Genomic DNA, 18,850 nt, shown 5'->3' with positions numbered 1-18,850 from the left:
TCGGGGACCAGGACCCAAACGCCACCAATAACAGGCCCCAAGCTCTCCCTGCTTCAGCCAACCAGAATTCCTCTCCCCGACGTCAATTCTGCCGTCGGGAAGAGGAAGGCTGATCAGCCCAAGATCGTGATCAACCTATTGGGGGAAATGCTGCTGAGTCCTGCCTTCGCGGAAACAGAAAGTAGGCAGGACCCGGCAGGAAGAAGAACAAATGCTTCACTAACCTGTCTCCCACATTAGCCCGTAGTGAACGCTTGCTTCAGGGCTCTCAACATGTGCGTGCCGGCTTCCCTTCTCTCCCCCCCCCCCCAGACATAACTTCCGGTTTTGGAGGGAAGAGAAGAGAAGCCGGCACGCACACGTTAGAGCCCGGAGCATAAGTTCGCTACGGGCTGAAATCTCCAAGCCAGTTTTTTTTTGTTTTTTTTTAATGTTCAGCAGTGGCAGATGACAGCTGTGCGGACCGCCCAGCTAAAAGGCCCTAGGGAGAACATTGGAGAGGAAGGCTGATTGGCCCGTAGATCAGGACGGCAACACGAGTCTATCATGGAGCCCGGGATGGGCTCCGCGATCGACTCACGTTGCCTTCCTGAGCTACTGGTCGATCGCGATCGACGTATTGGGCACCCCTGTCCTACAGCATGTGAAAGATTGTTTTGTGCTTAGGAAATTGCAAGAAAATTAGGTGTTTGGAAAAATAGTTTCAGTTTGCCCTGGAGCTTAGCAGAACAGACTTAGTAGATAAAGACAGGTTGTTCACCCTCTCCAAGGTGGAGAACGAGAGGGCACTCTCTAAAGTTAATAGGGGATAGATTCTGTACAAACGTATGGAAGTTCTTCTTCACCCAGAGAGTGGTAGAAATCTGGAATGCTCTTTGCCCTCCCACCGCCACAGCTGTGGTCTTCTTGGGAGGTTTTTATGCCGATGAGGTTCTCCGCTTGAACACCTTGGCCACAGCTGTGGCGATGGGAGGGCTTTCTCTGAGGCATTATGACATCACAATCTTAGCTCTGAAATGTTGTTACTCTTTGGGTTTCTGCATGGTATTTGGGACCTGTGTTGGCCACTGTTGGAAACAGGATACTGGGCTTGATGGACTTTTGGTCTGTCCCAGTATGGCAGCTCTTATGTGAGCCAAATATAGGACAGTCAAGCCATTGTGACATCATTGATGAGGTTGGCTCTTAGGCATTGGTGGAATGAGGCATTGTGACCTCACAATCTCAGCTCTGGAATGTTGCTACTCTTTGGGTTTCTGCCAGGTACTAGGGACCTGGGTTGGCCACTGTTGGAAAAAGATTACTGGGCTAGATGGATCTGTGGTCTGTCCCAGTTTGGCTGTTCTTATGCATGGGATCATATTTCCTCATTTTTGAGTACTGGAGTAGTTTGATTGAGGTGTGAGTTATTGTGTTATACTTATTTATTCTTATAGTGGTTATGTATGTATATTTTGTAATCCGCCAAGAATTTTAGTTTGAATGGGATGGAAATTTGTTAAATAAATAATGCTTTTGTTAATGGTATCTTCCATACTGCTACATCTCCTACTGGATTCAAAGTGGTTTACAAAAGATTACAAAAATTTGCAAAGGATGATTAAGAACAAAAATACTGAAAATTATAAATAATTTTGCTAAACCTCATGGTCTGAGTGAAGCTCATTGTTCAAAGAGAGAGGTTTTCATTAATTTACAAAATATGCAGTAGGTAGGTCTAGTTCCAATTACCATTGGAATATCATTCCAGATTTTAGCACCCAGGTATTGAAAGGTGCATTTATGATGATAAATAAATAATAAAATGCAATATCACACCCCAAATTTATCACAACAGAATAAACTAAACTAAACTGCCCTGAAGGAAGCAGGAGAGAGGGTTCTGGCATCTCACCAGTGCCTCTAGCACATCTGGAATGAAGAGAGTCCAGCTGTGGACAGCTGCTGAACACAAAGTCACTCCTTCACCTACTCTCTTACCTTTCACGTTTCAAGAACAAAATGGTTATGTTTAGCCCTGCTCGTATGTCTGCCCAGTGGGGTAACAGGAACCTGGTAGTTCTGGGGGTGATGGAGGGTTGAGGATGGGGATTGAGGGGGATCAGAGAGCGGAAGAACTTAAATTGCTGATGCAATCATGCTCCAAGCATTTCCACCTTCTGAAGAAAATCAGTGTAAGACTTACGAAAAAATGAAAGCCACCAGTGCACCACTGACCACGATGAAATCCAGAACGTTCCAGAGATCGCGGAAGTATGCTCCCTGATGCAAAATCAATCCCAGATCGACCATCTAAAGAAAGCAATCAGAAGGAGAAATAAGATGAAATCTCCAGTAGAAGGTTTGGACAATTTCCTGGAGGAAAAGTCCATAGTCTGTTATTGAGACAAAAATGGGAGAAGCCACTGTTTGCCATGTTGCTATTCCTTAGGTTTTGGCCAGTAGTGGATTGGCCACCATGAGGACGGGCTAGATGGACCTTTGGTCTGACCCAGTAAGGCTATTCTTATGTTCTTATGACTTTCAAATACTTGTAGGGGTGTGGAGAGCAGGGCTTGTACATCACTACTCAATCCCTGAGTCTGGCTTTTCTCCTAAGGCCAGAGGATAACGTTTGAGGGGAACAGGGGCTATAGAAGCAGAACATACAGAACTGGGAAGCACAAATCCCCAAGCATCATCCAATAATAATAATTATTATTATTATAACCAATTCCATAGCCCAGGTGTGTTCCAAGCAATGCTTTCAGGGACCTGATCTCAGGTATTCACTCCCTTTGATAGATTTGAAGGTACTGTATATTTCTCAGGTTTTCCTTTCCTGTGGTAGGTTTATGGCTCTGGTTTTTTTCTTTTCCCTCTAATATAGAACTCCTTAACATCCTCACCTTTATAACCATCTCAAACGTGAAGACTCCTGTGAAGACGTAGTCAAAGTAACGTAGAACCTTGAAGGATGGAGAGGGAGAAGGAGAGAAAGAGAAACAAATGAATCATTTTTTGCTTTGGGACTCTTCTGAATGTCCCAGGAAATGAGTGGGAATGTTCTACCCTTGGAAAGACTCACACGTCAATCTAGAAATTGGTGATTCCACTTTTTCATCCACTCAGTTAAACATTTGTAATAGATCTAAATATCAACAGAACAAAAGAGCAGATGACACTGAAGGAGTCTAGGGTTTCCTCTCTGATAGTCCCTAAATAAGCAAGAGCTTTGAGCCCCTCATCATAATACAATAGGAGGTTTTGATAGGGTTACCAGACGTCCAGGAAATCTCAGACATGTCCTCTTTTTAGAGGAATGTCTGGGTGCCCAGATGGACTTTCAAAACCCAGCAGTTTGTCCAGGTTTTGGAAGGCCCTGAGCTTGAGGCAACGTCTGGAGGTCTTCCCAGCATGCCACTTCCACGCATGCTCAGAGGCCCTCCAGAAACAGCCCTGAGCTCGGGGAAGAAGAGACGAAGTTCATTTGGGGGTGGGGCTAGGGCAGAATGGAGTGGGGCCACGTGTCCTTTTTTTTTTTTTTTTTTTTTACAGATTAAATCGAGTAACTATAGATTTTGAGGGATTCAAACTGATAACTATGTCTCTCAAGGATGGGAGATCAGTAGCTGAGACAAAGAAACCTCTGGCTGCCCTAGAGGGGCCCATTGGACCTGCAAGAGTTAGGATTAATCAGTGATTGCATGTAAGGAGATTCAGACAGACACAATCAACAGCTGTTAGTGAGCCTAGCCTGGATTAACACTATCCTGCTCCTCTTCATCACCTAGAGGAGAGCTCTACCCTACTCTTATTACACCCAGGGTGGATGGAGTGAACACATATGTACATAGGTGTAATTTACATCACCTCTTGTTTTATATGTGGCCTTATATCCTGTCAAATCCTTGCAGAGAAGCGTTCTAGACTTGGTCCTGGAGCACCCCCTTGCCAGTCAGGTTTTCAGGATATCCTCAATGAATATGCATGAAGGAAATTTGCATATAATGGAGGCAGAGTATGCAAATCAAGTTTATAGATTGCCTACACTTTACAAGCAAACAAGCCAAAAAAGGCAAGTTAAATGTCAAATCCAACATATATCAATTTTATTAGATAATAAAAAGGTCAATGCAATAATTTTAAGTTCTTATCAATTTTGTTTCTAATAATTCCATGCTCTTATTCATTGATTGTTTTTAGACCATTATTTTATTTCTAATTGATCTTTTTGATGTAATTCATTCATGATTTTATATGGTGATGTCTTAACTTGATATTTGTTTTCACGTTCTAGTGTCCCTTGAGGAAGGCATATTTGGGTGCCGAAACTACAATCTTTGTCGAGACTTTTTATAACCTAATAAAATTGATATATGATGGATTGGACATCATAATAAGACGAGTTACATCTCTCTTTTTTTCCTTGACTATATACACTTTACAAAGGCACGTTTCCACACCAAGGTTATAAGGAGCTTATATACAAACAGTAACTGATAAAACATTGATTATACCAACAGTTAATGATCTTTGGATGGTGTAAGAACAACAAGAGACACCTACCCAGTGCACCCTGAAACTTACTTTCCACCTCAACATTCTCTGAGAGCTGGCAAAAAGCGGGAAATGAAGAGCTTAAAACAGGTAGGGAATAAGGAATAGCATGAAATGGAAGCCGGATCAAGCCCTGCTTGCCACCTCTCTCTGGGAACTGTTCTAATTATTTCAATCTGTTGTGCCACAGGCCTCCTCTGATCCACTCCCCCCCAGCTCTGGGGAGCTCTCCAGCAGAACTTAAGACAGCTGAACTGCTAGGTGATTAATGGACCCTCAGCGGCTCCCCACTCCTAACCTACTTACCAGTAGCACAGAGGCTTGGAGAACCACAGCAAGGACCAAAATTCACAAGAATTCTGCACTGAAATTTGGCTTTTCACCCCAGACATTTGAGTGGTCTTACAACCCCTCCACGGTTCTGCTAAAGGCTGCACAAGAGGGCTGTCGGCATCAATTTAATCAGATAAAAAGGTGAGTGAAATGTTCTTAGCTCACTGGTTAAATCTCTGTGGATATCTCCGTCCAGGTGCCCGGCAACCCTCATTTCAACCACACGAGACTTGTACAATATTGACCCTTACCATCACATTTTTCTAATCCGTGTAAGCATATCTCAGTGGTTTCCAATATCAGACCCACAAATATACCTTTAACATACCATAAAAAAATCACACACACAGGGGGATTTCTACTCCTTCTGTAATGCCCCTCACTCCTGCCCTGCAGTATCCCCTGCTATTCCAATACCGAGATCCTAACACGCACACACCTCTGCCAAAGCCCCTCACTTCTGCCCTGCAGCATTCTCCTGCAATTCCAGTACTGAGACCCCCCCCCCCACACACACACACACACACATACACACAGCTCTGACAATACTCATCACTCCTTCCCTATACTCTATTTTGTTGCTGCTTTCCTGGATCTCTTCGGTATAACAATAACCTTAATTTGGACCCATCGACTTCAACCTCTGCTCACAATAGGACATGGCTACATGCCTCAGTCACTGAGTCCCCAGACTTCAGGCTGCTTGCTGTGCAGTACGGACACTTGGCCTTGGAGAGTAATAAGAGTGACAGCTCTTAGTGTGATATGATGGAATAGAGGTCACAGCACTGAGCTCGGTGCAGGAGGAGGGGGGAGGAGAGGATGGGGTGCAGCTGCGACCTCCTGAGACTTACGTTGTTGCGAGGAGCATCGGATTGGATGGGATCCTCAGCTGCCAGTGCTATACTGCTCATAGCAATCACCATCAGGATGCACATTTCAAAGTAGCGAAGATTCACAATGTAATGACAGGCCCTGCGTAGCCTGAAGGAGGAATAATCCAGACAATAAAAAGACAAAAAGCCTTTTCAGCATTACAATCTGTGACATGCTCTGTATCCCTATGTCCATCCCCTGAACCCTCCAGTCCCAGAGGCCACAGGCTCTGTATATCCCTGTGTCCATCCCCTGAACCTTCCAGTCCTAGAAGCCATAGGCTCTGTATTCATGTGTCCATCCCCTGAACCCTCCTGTCCTAGAGGTGACAGGCTCTGTATCCCTGTGTTCTTCCCCTGAACCCTCCAGACCCTAGGTACCCAGATTCCTCCTATGAAAAAATGACCGGAGAGTTTCCAAGCCCTTCATGATTGGCATAAAGAGAACTCAGTGAGACTCACGGGTTAGTGGTGGACATGATGAACATAGAGCTGTAAGGTGGCATCGGCTTCGGACCATCTCCATCTTGCTCTTCCTCCTCTTCCTCCTTCTTCTCCTGCTCTTTTGTAGGAAGTGGATCTGGGTTGGCATTTTTGTTCACTGTTGAAAGATATGCCGGTGAAAAGTGTAAATTCAGCTGCCCTGCAAAAAGCTTCATGCTTGCATGATTTTGTATATGATACGTATAAGATGTTTCCTGCCATAGATAAAGGGAGCCAAGAAGGAAAACACAGAGTTCCTTGTGTATTGATATGAGGGGCTGCTGCAAAGTTCTCAGCCCAACCAACAAAGTTGGGGAAGTCTCCATCGAGGGCTATACACTTAGTCCAGTGACTTTCCACTTTTTCGTTCCGTTGAGGAAAAAGTACAAAATCGTTGGACTAAGTGATTAGCCCCAAATCAATTTCTTTATAGATCTGTAATTCATCAAGTCGCTAGGACTCGAACACGAGTCAATGCCACGTAGCAAAGTGTTTAACCTTCGATGGAGATTGCCCCAACTTTGTTGGTTGGGCTGAGAACTTTCCAGCGGCCCTCGTAATAGGTCCTTTAAGAGGAGGGAACACAAGACAATTGGTTTATTTATTTATTTATATTCCACATTGTCTTGACATAATAAGTGGAGGACAATATAGTTTCAAGTTTTATGCTGTAGCAAGCTACAGCATAAAAAAGTAAATATATAATTAGACATACGAATTAAAATTAACAGTAGTAGGTTAGACAGACAAGTTTACAAACTAATTGATACAGAGGGATGGAGGGGTAAAGTTACAATTCAATGCTTAGAAATAAAGACAAAGCCATGGAAAGCACAATGGGGGGGATAGTATAAATCTGCAAGGAAACTACTTTGTCATTTGTGAAAATTTAAAGATTAAAAGCATCTTTTAAAAGGAAACTTTTAAAATTTTTTAAAAAATGGTTAAGATCTTTATCCTCTCTAATGTATTGGGGCAAAGTGTTCCAAAGTTGGGGAACATGTCATGTCTTTTAGTGCCGATAACTTGCAGAGAGGGAACTACTAAAAGCTTTTGGACAGTAGATCGAAGGGACCGAGATGTATTATAAGGAATAAGCATTCTATTGATAAATTGTGGTTCATTGGAAGACAAAGTTTTAAACACTAAGAGTAATATTTTAAAGGTGATACGATGACTTATTGGGAGCCAGTGAGAATTGATCAAAAAGGTCATATTTTTTGCCATTATGAATAAGTTTAATAGACTGTATACTCATAATTAAAAACAACATAACAACATCCATCATAAAATCATCTTCTATTATTTTTTTTGCTCTATTATTTTTATTTAGGGGCACTAGCTGGCTAACTGCTAAGATGCCCATTATATTCCTATGAGTGTCTTAGCGTTTAGCATTCACCACTGCGGTTAGCGCCCCTTAATGAATTCCCCCCTAACTGAACTAGAGGAAGAAACATAGGAGGATTTCCAAACAGTTCATGTAGCTGCCGACTCTGGTGGCATTTTTAACTCACTTTCTTTCCATGTGTTTTTAAGGATAAAATTCCTGCATTTTGCACACTGGCACCTACTATTAACCTGGAGAGCAGAAGTTGATGAAAGGCACGTGTCTTTTCTGCTGTGTCTGAGCTTTTGAAAATTGCCTGAGATATATTACAACCTGTGATGATCGTTCAAGTACAGAAAGCAGCAACGGATACATGGAACCTGCTATTTCCGTTTGTGTTGTGTCAAATTCTAAATAACAGTTTCAAAAAGAGAAGAGTAAAAATTCACAGATTGACTAGAAAATCACCTGTGTGGGATAGAATCTGAACATGAACTGGCCAGTAATGCAGGAGAGGGTCCAAGCACACAGCAGAAGAACCAAATGAAATAAAATGAGCAACAAGGGCTGGCAAGCCTGGATAATTGGAAATCCTTTATTCAGTAACCAGACACAGGCTGCGTTTCAGCATATCAAAACACCTGCATCAGGGATCTGCATAAAGAATACACAGTAGTGCTTCCAAATGACCTGATGTTAAGTCAACAGAGAAAAACAAACTGTACTTCCAAGAAACCTAGGCTTCAGCAAAAAGCAGGGGCGTTATAAACCAACTTAACAATATTACAGAATGGCACCAAAAAGAGATGGATGCAAATCAAATCAACCTTATCTAGAGAGATTCCTCAATGTTATATGGCTCTGGAGAGTCAGGAATGTAGCACCCACCTTGTACCAGGGTGTTATCAATAGGCAGAGGTGAGGTAACAGGAATGTCCACTGCCGTGTGCTCCACTTTCTTGACTGTTTTCGTTGGGTTATTCTGGGTGCTGGGATTAGTGACAATAAGGCTATTCTCTGGCTTGCCGGGATTACCAGGATAGTTGGGTGTCCTGCGGTTAGCAGTATTTTGGGAGTTGGGTGGGTTGTGAGGTGTCCATGATGGTGTGGAGTTGGCATGATTGCCCATTTTGGCTGGGCTTTGGGAGTTTATTGCATTGATAGAGTTATGAGGATTTGTGGATTCTGTTGTTGCTAGTTTGTCATTTTTCATATTATCAATGTCTTCCGCCAACTGGTCTTCTTGCCGTCTCACATCCTGCTGAATTGGCCGAGTAGTCGAGAGGTTTGGAGCTGGCACAGAGCCAGGTCCTGGTGTGTCTCTGATGGCAGAAAAACAAAGACTAGGGTTAATTGACAGAACAGGCACTGCCCTCTGGCACGTTTCCTTTTGTTAAACTGGCTAGGAATGACACAAACTGAGACTTGGTCTTCACCTCTATAATTTTGTTACATGCAGAGAAATGAAACGGAAGAGAGAACAAGAGAGACAGAGTCTCCTGCAGATGAACAAAAGAAGCAAGATAGCAGAGAACAAGGGAACAAATTACTGTAGTGAAATGCAACACTGGACCATTTGATAAATTACAAAAAAATTGTAAAACATCAGAAAAATACATTAAAAAGTCATAAGAATAGCCATACTAGGCTAGGCCAGTGGTCCATCTAGCCCAGTTTCCTCTTTCCATCGTGGCCAATCCAGGTGACAAGTATCTGTCAGAATCCCAAAGAGTAGCAACATTCCCTGTGGAATCCCCAAAGAGTAGCAATATTCTGGAACCCCAAAGCGGAGCAACATTCCAAGCGGAACCCCCAAAGGATAGCAACATTCCATGCGGAATTCCCAAAGGGTAGGAAGATCTTTTTCATCAGGATGTTTATCTGTTGTTCCATAGAAAGTAAAGGATCAAGAATAATTCCTAACACATTAAAGAAATTTTAAAAGAGAAATAATTTCAGAGGAATGATTCTCTAATCAAAGAAACTATTCAACTTTAAAAATGTGATAAAACTCATGTCTACAGCAAACTGAAACATCTCAGTGATCTTACTCAGGCATTTGAAACTGGAAAGGTTAGAGGGGTTAATAGAGTTACATTACTGGCATTTTCTGGGCAAAACTGCTGAAAATGCAGACGGGCAGTGCCAGAGCGATCCGGGGTGCAGCATGGGCAGTGTTGGCATTTATCCACTTAGCTGCAATATTCAGTCTGTTAATCGTGTAACTGTAAGGATGAAGGCAGGAGAACCAAAAAGTTGTCTTACCGCTTATCTGGGTACAAGGCTGAATATTTCTGATACCTGGATAAGCAGCGGTGGTGAAATTAGACCCTGATATTCAGCAGCAGCTGGTATCTCAATACCGGCGCAAAATATCTGGGTATTAAAAAAGTAATCAAACAATGCTGACTACTGAGAAACCCCACCTAGAACACCCTTCTCAAAATCCAAATTGGTTCATTTTCTGCTTGCTCATTCCCCACTCTAGCAATTTGTTTCTAAGTTCACTCTGTTTGTTTTGATTGAAGTGCTACAACAGTGTTTCAGATTCACATGGTCCACTCTGGTCCTTGTCCTTCCTGCCCACGAGACGTAAATGAAATGTCCTTTCACTCAGCCCTGTAGCCTCTTCCCTGATACCGAGAGGGAAGGGCAGTGAAAGTCCATTTCTACGTGGTGAGACAGGAAAAGTAACCTCCTCAAGGTTTCTGCTGAGAAATTTTATGCACTTATTTAATCATCATACTTATGCTTTGCTATTATACAACATTTAATTGTCTTAAGTTCTGTTAATGTTGCTGACATTTTACCGTTCCTACCTTGCGATTTTTGCACGTTAAAAATGTTCCAGGTAAAACAGTAAAATAACGTCTTTCAAATGCCAGAATGTCACAGTCACTGTGTCCCCTCCCAGCTTTAGCATAGGCCTTCACTTCTCTGTGAAAGACTGTTCCAGATCATCTGCAACCCTTCTTTGAGTTTGGCACTTGTTTGCAGCTTTAGGTGAAGCTCGTGATAGGCCTCCAACACTGATCCCCAGGCAAAAGTCTAGGCCAGTGTGACATCATTAACAGTAAACTGGCTCCCTATCTACCATCGCATACAGTTCAAGCTCCTATTGCTCACCTACAAGCGTGTTCCTTCTGCTGCCCCTCAATATCTCTCCTTTCTTCTCTCTCCTTATCCACCTCCCAGAGAACTCCGTTCCTTAGATAAGTCACTCTTAACGTTACCCTTCTCCTCCTCTACCAATTCCAGACTTTTTTCCTTTCATCTAGCTGCCCCCTATGCCTGGAATAAATTACCCGAGTATGTCCGCCAAGCCTCTTCCCTTCCCTTGTTTAAAAGCAGACTGAAAACCCTCCTTTTTTATATAGCTTTCAATCCTTAAACCTACTCCTCTGCCCACCAAGTCAGCTAGCAGATTAACCGTTCCCCTTAACTGTATTCATGACATCCTGCTTGTCTGTTTAGATTGTAAGCTCTTTGGAGCAGGGACTGTCTTATTTGTGACTCTGTACAGCGCTGCGTTTGTCTGGTAGCGCTATAGAAATCATTCATAGTAGTAGAAATAGTTTTACAGCACAATCATTTTTGAATGTGTAGAAATCACTGTGTGATCACACTAAAAAAAAGTCTGTAACATGACTGTGTTTAAAGATAATCTCATTTCACTTGGCACATAAACAAATAAAACTGTAAAATTTCACATCAAAATTTCCAGCAGTTGGTGAGAAACCAGTAGAAACCTCTAAGGGGCTACTTTTTTTCTGACCCTCAACTGTCAGGCTGAGCTGGATCAGAAAAGGGCAACGTCCACCCAAATGTGGTCCACTCAGAGAACAGTTTATTGTTTCTGTGGATCGATGGTCAGAGAGAATGACAGGCATCACAGTTTCTTCCCCATGGACTAAATAGGATTAAAACCCCATCTCGCGGACAGCAAAGCAGTGTGGTCTGACATAACTTAATTACACTCAAGGAAAATGGTAGGAAATGCTGTGGACAGCTCACTTAATCCCAGATTCCCACACTGTTACCCTTGCTCTAGTTTACTTACTTTCTGTGCCGATGTCTCCTTTCCTTCTCATCCTGTTTGGATTCGGTGTCGTAGGTAGACTGTGCAGCCTGCCGATGTCGGCGACGTCTCTCTCCATCTGGTTGCTCGCTGCCTCCCCCTGACCTAGAATCCCTGTTGGGTCTACTTCCCTCCCTATGACGGGATCGACGGTCCGATTTGCCGTCAATGGCCGAGCTTTCCTCACCAACTCTGCGATGAGTACGGTGATGCCGGTGTTCCCTGTCGACTTCTCCCCGGGGAGAACCACTCCGGCTATCTTTGCTGCCTCCTTGCCGGTGCTGGTGCCGCCTGTGCAGATCTGTTGCTTTATTCCACTCCATTTCCCCATCCCTACAGACTCGCTCTTGGTGTCCCTCGCGCTCCTGGCCCTCGCGGTAGTCCATTTCCTGGGATGTGCTGTTCCGGTTCAGCTCCACCTCCTTGCTTCGTGGTCTTCGAGGCTCCATGCCACTAGAATCTGTTCTTTCATAGCTTCTGGAGCTGTTGGACTCCCGTGATCGCTCATGGTAGCGAGCTTGCTTTCTCAGGAAATCCTCGGCACGCTGCTGGCTCAGATGTTCATCCACAGTCGGATCGTGAGGGTAGCTTTTGTTGGTATTGTTATTCCTGTTTTCCTGAGGATCCACCACAAGCGGACGATCCAGATGGGTTTTTATATCTGGTCTCATGTGCCGAGGGTAAGACACTTTCCACATCTCACTGGGATCCAGTTCGTTGTACAAAGCTTCTCGGCTGCTCATGAAGTTCTGTTTCCGCATCTCAGTTGTGCGCTGTTCCCAGACAGACTTCGCCAACTTTTGATTCTTCTGTTGTTCTTTTCTACAACAAAGAAAATATTCCTAAAATCTAATTTTTCTTTTTATTTCCAGTCTTCTTTTATTCTAAAAGTTTAACAGAAGAGAAATTCCCACACAGCCAGCACTCCTCCAACATTCCCTACAGCACCTCCTGCTGGGAGATAGTGGTATTGCAGGAGCTGTGAGTTCCCTAAAGTCAAAAACTACACAGTGCTCCTCAAGATAATATGTAGCCTGTTCATTTGGCTCTGAGGGGGATATTTTCATAACAACCACCTATCCTATGCTTCTTTTGTAAAAGCAATGTAACTACTTATATGCCTTTATAAAACAGGTTTTCAGAACTATCCCAGATAGAGAAGAAATGCATTTTATAAAGTCCACGTGGACTTTGCAGCTCCAGCCTTGCTCCATTCACACTCCCTCCCCCAGGAATGTCTACTGTTTTCATGTGCATAAAATTGGCCCCTCCCTGATAGCAGCTCTGCACATAGAGAGTTATTGGAAAAGCCTGGAAGTGTTCTTTTAGATACTGTGGAACTTGAGCATTTTTTTGCCCTCTATATGCCCTCTTCTACTGCTATTGGGGGGGGAGGGGCGCATTCACTTAAATTCTGTAGATAACGTGGCATGTACAGTTCTACTTGAATGTTGAGTACTGGTGGGTACCCAGATACCCCACCAGCAGTTATCAAAGTATCTAATATAATAAAATGCTAGCCGCACATGCGCACTCCCTCCTGCGTGTTCCGTTTTCCGTGCGCTGTAGGGTCCCACAGGTAGGAATGTGCATGCGCGGCTACCGTTTTATTATATTAGATATTGGCTGCTGGTAGGGGCTAAAGTGATGCTGAATCTCAAGGTATTGCATGGAATGGGTTCTGTTTAGGGTTGTTTTTCATCCTGTTGTTCAGTCTGGCCTGCTCCCTGCTTGCCTTGCCGTATTGTATTTTTAAGTTGAAAGACGCGGCGGCGGTGGCTCCTCTCATGAACCCCGCCTGCGTCGGACTTCCGACTCAGGTGGGGATCATGAGAGGAGCCACCGCTGCGTCTTTCAATAAAAAATACAATACGGCAAGGCACGCAGGAAGCAGGGCAGACCGAAGCTCCGAATTGAACTGCCAGTTGGCCGGCTCCCTTGCCGGAGTTATTTTTCAGTTTACAGGTGCCGCCGCGGCTCCTGTCACGAGCCGCACCTGCTTCAGAGAAGACTTCCAATGCAGGCGGGGATTGTTAGAAGAGCCGCGGCAGCACCTTTAAACTGAAAAATAACTCCAGCAAGGGAGTCGGCCAGACCGCGGGAAGATTAGGGGGATGGAAAAATCCTGCTTCTGCACAGGGAAATGGAGGGGGAGGGAATGCTGTGGCTACTGCACAGAGAAGTGGGGGGAGGGGAAAAAATGTTGCTGAACAGGGAAATGGAGGGGAGGGAATGCTGTAGCTGCTGCACAGGGAAGTGGGGGGAGGGGAAAAATGTTGCTGAACAGGGAAATGGAGGGGGAGGGAATGCTGTGGCTGCTGCACAGGGAAGTGGGGGAAGGAGAAAAAATGCTGCTGAACACGGAAATGGAGGGGGAGGGAATGCTATGGCTGCTGCACAGGGAAGTGGGGATGGAAAAAAATGCTGCTGCACAGGGAAATGGAGGGGGAGGGAATGCTGCTTTGGCTTTTGCACAGGGAAGTGGGGGGGGGAGGGAAAAATGCTGCTATATAGGGAAATGGAGGGGGAGGGAATGCTGCTTCGGCTTCTGCACAGGGAAGTGGGGGGGGAAGGGAAAAATGCTATTGCACAGGGAAATGGAGGGAGAGGCAATGCTGGAACTGCTGCACAGAGAAGTAGGGAGGGAGACAGAAAGAAAGGAAGACAGCCAAAGGGGGCCAGGGAGTGAGACAGACAGAAAGAAAGACAGCCGGAGGTAGAGAAACAGAAAGAAAGATAGACATATATTCTAGCACCCGTTAATATAACGGGCTTAAAGACTAGTCAGAGATATTTAGATAAAGTCAGGGAGACCTTTATACTATCCAAGCCTTACTCAGATATTACCCAGTTAGCAATATTGTCATTAATCAAGTACACTGTGTGTATTTTCAATAGTGTTATTCGGATAATGAACTGAATTCTGGGTATGGACCCAATGAGTGGTGCTGCTTGTATCCCGACAGCCCATTTCTGTGGGTAAATCAGAGATTTTGTCTTTTCTTAAACTGTCCATGGTCTAAGCAGGTAGAGCCATAAATACTGTGTTTATCTGGCCTGAAGGGAGTCAGTGCTGGGCTTTAAGGTTTGCACACTTTATACCATAGGTGCATCTGCTTATAAGAGACGACAGGACATCTCTGCGTACCGAACACAGGGACAACATGTGCAGGTATTTTCTGTGGGGTTAATTTTAAAGAGGGTAAGTTTAGAAGAAAATGTTTAACTCACATTCCAGAAATGCGCATCCGTTACACCTGTTTTATAAAGAGGTTATTTGGTTATAAGATGATGGTTTTTAAGAAGTGTTTTATTTTGATAATGGATTTGTAACATTTGTTATTTTTTATCTAAGAAAAAGAACAATTTAAATTAAATCATTAAATTATAGAGAGTGTATGTTTGGGCAGACTGAATGGACCATTCAAGTCTTTATCTGCCGTCATTTACTGTGTTACTATATACTAACTGTTACCCACTTAGTTGACAAGCGGGATAGAAATTTTTAAACTAAAATAAAAATAAATAAGTTTTATAACAAGGGACCTAAAAACTCTGCCTTCAGGCATAATCTCACTCATTCAAAGGTGGGCAATTTCATGGCGACACCAGGAAGTATTTCTTCACCGAAAGGGTAGTCGATCATTGGAATGAACTTCCATTGCAGGTGATTAACGCCAGCAGCGTGCTCGATTTCAAAAAGAAATGGGATATGTATGTGGGATCTCTAGCCAGGTGAAGTCTGGGGGTGGGTCATTAGCGTGGGCAGACTTGATGGGCTACAGCCCTTTTCTGCCGTCATATTCTATGTTTCTATGTAATGTGCACTGAGAGGTTAATTTCATAACAGTGGGCCTAAAAATGTTTCAAATCCTGCTTGAAAGGCTTACGAGGTTCCAGCTGTACACATGTATTTAAAGAAGGATTTGCACACATTGCGTGTCTGCTCATCCCTGTGCAGATGCATTTCATCTCTAAATGGCAAGGGGGCGCTGTCCCCATTCTAACCTTCCCTGTGGGGTTTAAGCCAGCTAAAAGGCATGCATAGGTTTTAAAAAGGTGCTCATTCTGGCCAGAGATTCCTTAAGGCAAACCATTCAAGCTGCAGCCTCATGATTTAATTGGTGACACTTCCCTGTGTAAGTTTGTGCAAGGGGGCAGCAGTGAAATGACATATCTATGTTTAAACGCATGTGGAAGCTGTCGGGTCCATGCTGTTTATTTTTTCAGCAGGTGGATTTGTAAAATAGCTACTACCATAGCACATGCTTGCAAATATGCACACTCTCTTGCAGGTATTTTTTGGGGAAAAAGCTCTGTAAATACCGCAAGAACTGAGCACATCGTGATCTGCTTATTCGGTATAAAACTGTGTTCAATATTTATATAAATACACATGATAAACTCCGCCCAATGTTATAAGAAGGGTGCTGAAAAGATCTTAGCCCAACCAATCAACTTCCTAAATTCTGGCGTTATTTTGCCACTGTAGCTAAAAAGAGAGTTCTCTTATTTCGTTAAGTGCCAATTTTCAGAAATTAAATTCTTTTGCTAAGCTGCACTAGCATTTTTACTGCTCGCTGCAGATTAGCGTGCGCTGCCCCCTGTGCTACGTGGATAAACTAATGCCAGTTCAATGGAGGCATTAGCATCTAGCACGCATGCTAAAACCACTAGTAAAAGGAGCCCTATGTTTTGTGTTTTGATTTTTCTATGATTCCACATCATTGATTGAACCATATTCATGTCATTCTCTTCTTGACTGGGCTGAGAACTTTTCAGCACCCCCTCATAAACATGCTTTAACACATCAAAACCACTTTATACAATGACTCCAAAGTCATATTTTCACATGCAGAGTTCAGGCAATTTTATAGACAGCTACATCTGCATGTGAAATGCTGGTTTACATGTAGAAATGACTGCAAAATTCCTCCTGCAGGCATCACTTTGGCAGCACAGGGAGGTTTTCAGAATTTGAATCCGTTTGGAGGGAGTGAGGTTAGTAGTGAAAATGTGTTTTTACACGCATGTAAATTCCTTTGATTCAGGTTCAGCACATGCAATGCAAGTAAGAGAGCATTTCCTTTGGAAACCTACTGTGGGTGTTTTTCCCCAGGATCTGAAGAGCGACAAATCTGAAGAGCGACAAATCACCGGGCCCGGACGGCATCCACCCAAGGGTAATAAAGGAACTGAGAAACGAGATAGCGGAAACACTTTGCCAAATATGTAATCTATCCTTGAAAACTGGGGAGATCCCAGAGGACTGGAAAATAGCAAATGTCACGCCCATCTTTAAGAAGGAATCAAGAGGAGATCCGGGAAACTACAGGCCGGTGAGCTTGACCTCGGTCCCGGGAAAGATGATGGAAGCACTGGTCAAGGACACAATCTGTGAGCACATAGAAAAAAATGGACAACTGAAGGCGAGCCAGCACGGCTTCTGCAAGGGTAGGTCGTGCCTCACGAACTTACTGTACTTCTTTGAGGGAATAAACAGCCAGATGGACAAGGGGGAAGCCATAGACATCATCTACCTCGACTTCCAAAAAGCCTTCGACAAGGTACCTCACGAAAGGCTGCTTAAGAAGCTGTGGAATCACGGGGTGCAAGGGGATATACACAGATGGATCAGACACTGGCTGGCGGGCAGAAAACAGAGGGTTGGAGTAAAAGGGCATTACTCAGACTGGCAATGGGTCACGAGCGGAGTCCCTCAGGGATCGGTGTTGGGACCACTCCTGTTCAATATATTTATCAACGACCTGGAGACGGGGACGAAATGTGAGGTCATTAAATTTACTGATGACACCAAACTCTGTAGCAGGGTCAAAACCAAGGAGGATTATGAAGACCTGCAGAGGGACCTGACGAGACTAGAGGAATGGGCAAAAAAATGGCAAATGAGTTTCAATGTGGACAAATGCAAGGTCATGCATGTAGGGAAAAAGAACCCGATGTTCAGCTATAAAATGGGGGGAATATTGCTAGGGGTGAGCGACCTTGAAAAAGACCTGGGGGTGATGGTGGACGCAACATTGAAGCCATATATATATATATATAAGTATACTAGATATGTAATAATTAATTATATTTACTATGATTCAGATGTTGTAAGAATGGAAAATCTATAAATAAAAATTTAAAAAAAAAAGAAGCCATCGGCGCAGTGTGCGACAGCCTCAAAGAAAGCAAACAGAATGCTGGGCATCATCAAAAAGGGTATCACAACCAGGATGAAAGAAGTCATCATGCCACTGTATCGTGCAATGGTGCACCCGCACCTGGAATACTGTGTCCAGTACTGGTCGCCGTACCTCAAGAAAGACATGGCAGTACTCGAGGGAGTCCAGAGAAGAGCGACAAAACTGATAAGAGGTATGGAAAATTTTTCATACGCTGACAGGTTAAAAATGCTGGGGCTGTTCTCCCTGGAGAAGAGGAGACTTAGAGGGGACATGATAGAAACCTTCAAAATCCTGAAGGGCATAGAGAAAGTGGACAAGGACAGATTCTTCAAATGGTGGGGAACCACAAGCACTAGGGGTCACTCGGAGAAATTGAAAGGGGACAGGTTCAGAACAAATGCTAGGAAGTTATTTTTTACCCAGAGGGTGGTGGACGCATGGAACGCTCTTCCAGAGGTTGTGATAGGCCAGACCACAGTACAGGGGTTCAAGGAAGGTTTGGATAGGTTCCTAAAGGATAAAGGGATTGAGGGGTACAGATAGAAGCAGAGGTAGGATATAAAAATGGTCAAATCACTTCACAGGTCAAAGGACCTGGTGGGCCACCGCGGGAGCGGACCACTGGGCGGGATGGACCTCTGGTCTGACCCAGTGGAGGCAACTTCTTATGTTCTTATCTCATCTCCCACTCCCTCAGGCTCTGTCCTTCTCAGTGAGTCTATGTGTTGCTCTGAGTTTAGACCAGTGTCTCTCAAATGTTGTGGTTTGTTTGTTTGTTTGTTTGTTTTTGGGGGGGGTTAGTTCTGACACGCTAAAAGGAGCAAATTTTTTTTGCAGCACATTATAATTGAAATTATAAAATTGCAAAACCAATAAAAAATTAAATTTGAGAGTTATTTATTTAAAGTTCTTTAAGCTATGTCTGGGTAATTGTAGCAACAGTGAAACTAAAGTAGATAGAATGGAATTGCTAATCAATGCGACGGATGTGCTTGTTTTTGAATGCAAATTAACTCAAAAC

General features: G+C 43.7%; 1 protein-coding gene across 3 annotated transcripts in view; it reads right to left on the bottom strand.

Annotated features, from left to right (window-relative positions):
- CACNA1A (calcium voltage-gated channel subunit alpha1 A) overlaps positions 1-18,850 on the bottom strand; it is a 134,752-nt gene that overhangs the window by 48,463 nt on the left and 67,439 nt on the right. For all 3 annotated transcript variants that reach the window (XR_004537250.1, XM_033924194.1, XM_033924195.1), the window contains exons 19-24: positions 11,621-12,460; positions 8,449-8,882; positions 6,210-6,348; positions 5,727-5,856; positions 2,889-2,948; positions 2,186-2,292 (exon numbers count right to left, since the gene is read on the bottom strand). Coding sequence is in view for 2 of the 3 variants with exons in the window: in XM_033924194.1 (XP_033780085.1) it covers positions 2,186-2,292; positions 2,889-2,948; positions 5,727-5,856; positions 6,210-6,348; positions 8,449-8,882; positions 11,621-12,460 (1,710 nt within the window). In the remaining variant the exon portion in view is untranslated. The remainder of the gene's footprint in view (positions 1-2,185; positions 2,293-2,888; positions 2,949-5,726; positions 5,857-6,209; positions 6,349-8,448; positions 8,883-11,620; positions 12,461-18,850) is intronic.

This window comes from Geotrypetes seraphini, chromosome 16 (assembly GCF_902459505.1).
Source record: "Geotrypetes seraphini chromosome 16, aGeoSer1.1, whole genome shotgun sequence".
NCBI lineage: Eukaryota > Metazoa > Chordata > Amphibia > Gymnophiona > Dermophiidae > Geotrypetes > Geotrypetes seraphini.
The sequence above is the reverse complement of the archived record's forward strand: the minus strand, read 5'-3'. Positions and strand labels throughout refer to the sequence as shown.